The sequence below is a fragment of the Atta cephalotes genome (assembly GCF_000143395.1).
Source record: "Atta cephalotes unplaced genomic scaffold scaffold00104, whole genome shotgun sequence".
Classification (NCBI taxonomy): domain Eukaryota; kingdom Metazoa; phylum Arthropoda; class Insecta; order Hymenoptera; family Formicidae; genus Atta; species Atta cephalotes.
In genome coordinates this window covers 193,003-194,979 of record NW_012130168.1, presented here as the reverse complement: position 1 = coordinate 194,979, position 1,977 = coordinate 193,003, and the positions used below count along the sequence as shown (strand labels likewise).

At 27.2% G+C, this 1,977-nt stretch overlaps 1 protein-coding gene across 1 annotated transcript in view; it reads right to left on the bottom strand.

Moving 5' to 3' along the window:
• LOC105625027 (E3 ubiquitin-protein ligase MARCH5-like) overlaps positions 1–1,223 on the bottom strand; it is a 34,013-nt gene extending 32,790 nt beyond the window's left edge. The window contains exons 1-2 of the mRNA XM_012206368.1: positions 1,200–1,223; positions 984–1,042 (exon numbers count right to left, since the gene is read on the bottom strand). Coding sequence (XP_012061758.1) covers positions 984–1,042; positions 1,200–1,223 — 83 coding nt within the window. The remainder of the gene's footprint in view (positions 1–983; positions 1,043–1,199) is intronic.
• Between the last annotated feature and the right edge of the window lie 754 nt (positions 1,224–1,977).

Genomic DNA, 1,977 nt, shown 5'->3' with positions numbered 1-1,977 from the left:
ATAATATATATATATATATATATATATATATATATATAGAGTATTGCATTATTTAGCATTTATGATTCAATTTTGATCATTAAAGATTTCTATTTCCTATTGATTGTATATTCACATGTACGGATTATAAATTTTCTTCTTTAATATTATTTATTGAGTTGTCCAGAAAGTTCGTGCCGACTAACCTATATAATTTAATAAATATACTAAAATTTAAATTTTCTGCGTTTCAATTTTCCTTCAACATCGGCATGAACTTTCCGGACAATATTTTCGTAACCTTGTTAATATATGTCAAAGTTAAGGTCATTGGAGTTTGGTCCCTTAATCTATATATTTATTTAAATTATAGTTAAATTACTTGCATTTTTTCTTTCAGTGCAGAATAAAATATAAAGGTAATCTTTACATTAATACTTTTTGATGACCTTGATTTTGACATATATTGTCAATGTCATGACTTTAAATGATCTCAAAAGGTTTTATGCAGCGTTCACTGAGTTCAAAAGTTATTAACAAATAAAGTTTAAAAAATAATCTAAATACGAGAAGCGCCACTTGACTCTCATCCCACCTTCCCTTTTGCAGGAGCGTTCGATTTTCATTTCTCTTGACAAGAAGGAGGTGGGATGAAAATCGTTCGCGTGAAAAGTCGCGCGCCATTTGGTAGGGAGGTAGGTCGGGTGAAAGTCACTTTATATGAAAAGTTGTATTTCTTGAATTCCTCCTTCTTCATAACCTCTCTTCCTGTCTAAAATTATGTGATTCTGCATATAAAGCAGAGAAATGTAATTATTAATTTCGACTGTTAATAACTTTTGAACGAATAATGACATTATTTTTTAAACTTTAGTTGTTAATAACTTTTACGAACTTTACGAACGAATATAGTGATCGTTACCTAAAATCTTTTGAAGGCTATTTAAAGTCATGACTGACAAAATATCCCAAAGTCAAGTTTTTAAAGTTTATTTAATACTCACGGTTCAGCTTCAGGATCCTCTGGATCTTCCTTTATATCAAACATTTTCCCAAGTTCTTGCTAAAAACAATAAAATTATAGATTTTAAACAAATTAATAAAATTAGTTTTTTAAAGATACAAATCCAATACAAGCAAATGCCTAAGAAACTGTATAAAACGTGTGTACATACAAATTTTGTTAAATAAGTATATAAAAATAAAATGTTTTGACTCACATTTGAGTCATTTTCTATAATCATGATTGTCATAAGTAAAATATAAAAAACGTATATTATCGCATTCTAACAATATGTAGAGATGAGATTATGTATAATCAAATTTTCCTTTCTATTATATCAAAATCTCATCAATTTATGTCATAGTGAATCCGTTATATAGAATTACATGTGAATATGTGATCAACAATTAACATGCTTATTAAAACACAAAGTACTTGTTGTCATGTATCTATAATGATAATCACATCTAATTTTATATATCACGGATTCACTATTACATAAATTGACAAAATTCCAGTACGAATCTAGCAAAGGGAATTTCTTTACGTTAACTATGCATGATCTCATCTCTTTATGTATATTGTTAGAATATAATGTACGTTTGATTATATTTTACTATAATTACTTGCATTCGTGCAATTATTTACTTTTAATTAAACAAGAAGAATCCTATTTTTTCGGTCAAAGCAGATCTTAACGCTTGAGTATTTCTGTGCATACATAGTGATATACATAATGATTTTGTAAATTACTCTCTGTTATCTTTTTCGGTTTTGCAATCATGAATAGAACCATAGTAATATCACTACAAGCAATTTAATAAAATGTAACGATAACTCATTACTTTTTAAAATGATAATTAATAATGGTAACGAATTACTTTCAGCAAAAGTAATTTTAACAGTAACATGTTACTCTTTAAAATGAGTAACTACATTCTGAATTTTTAGAGGCTTAAAATTCTTACTTTTTCTCTTCAAAACCGAGAGAGAGA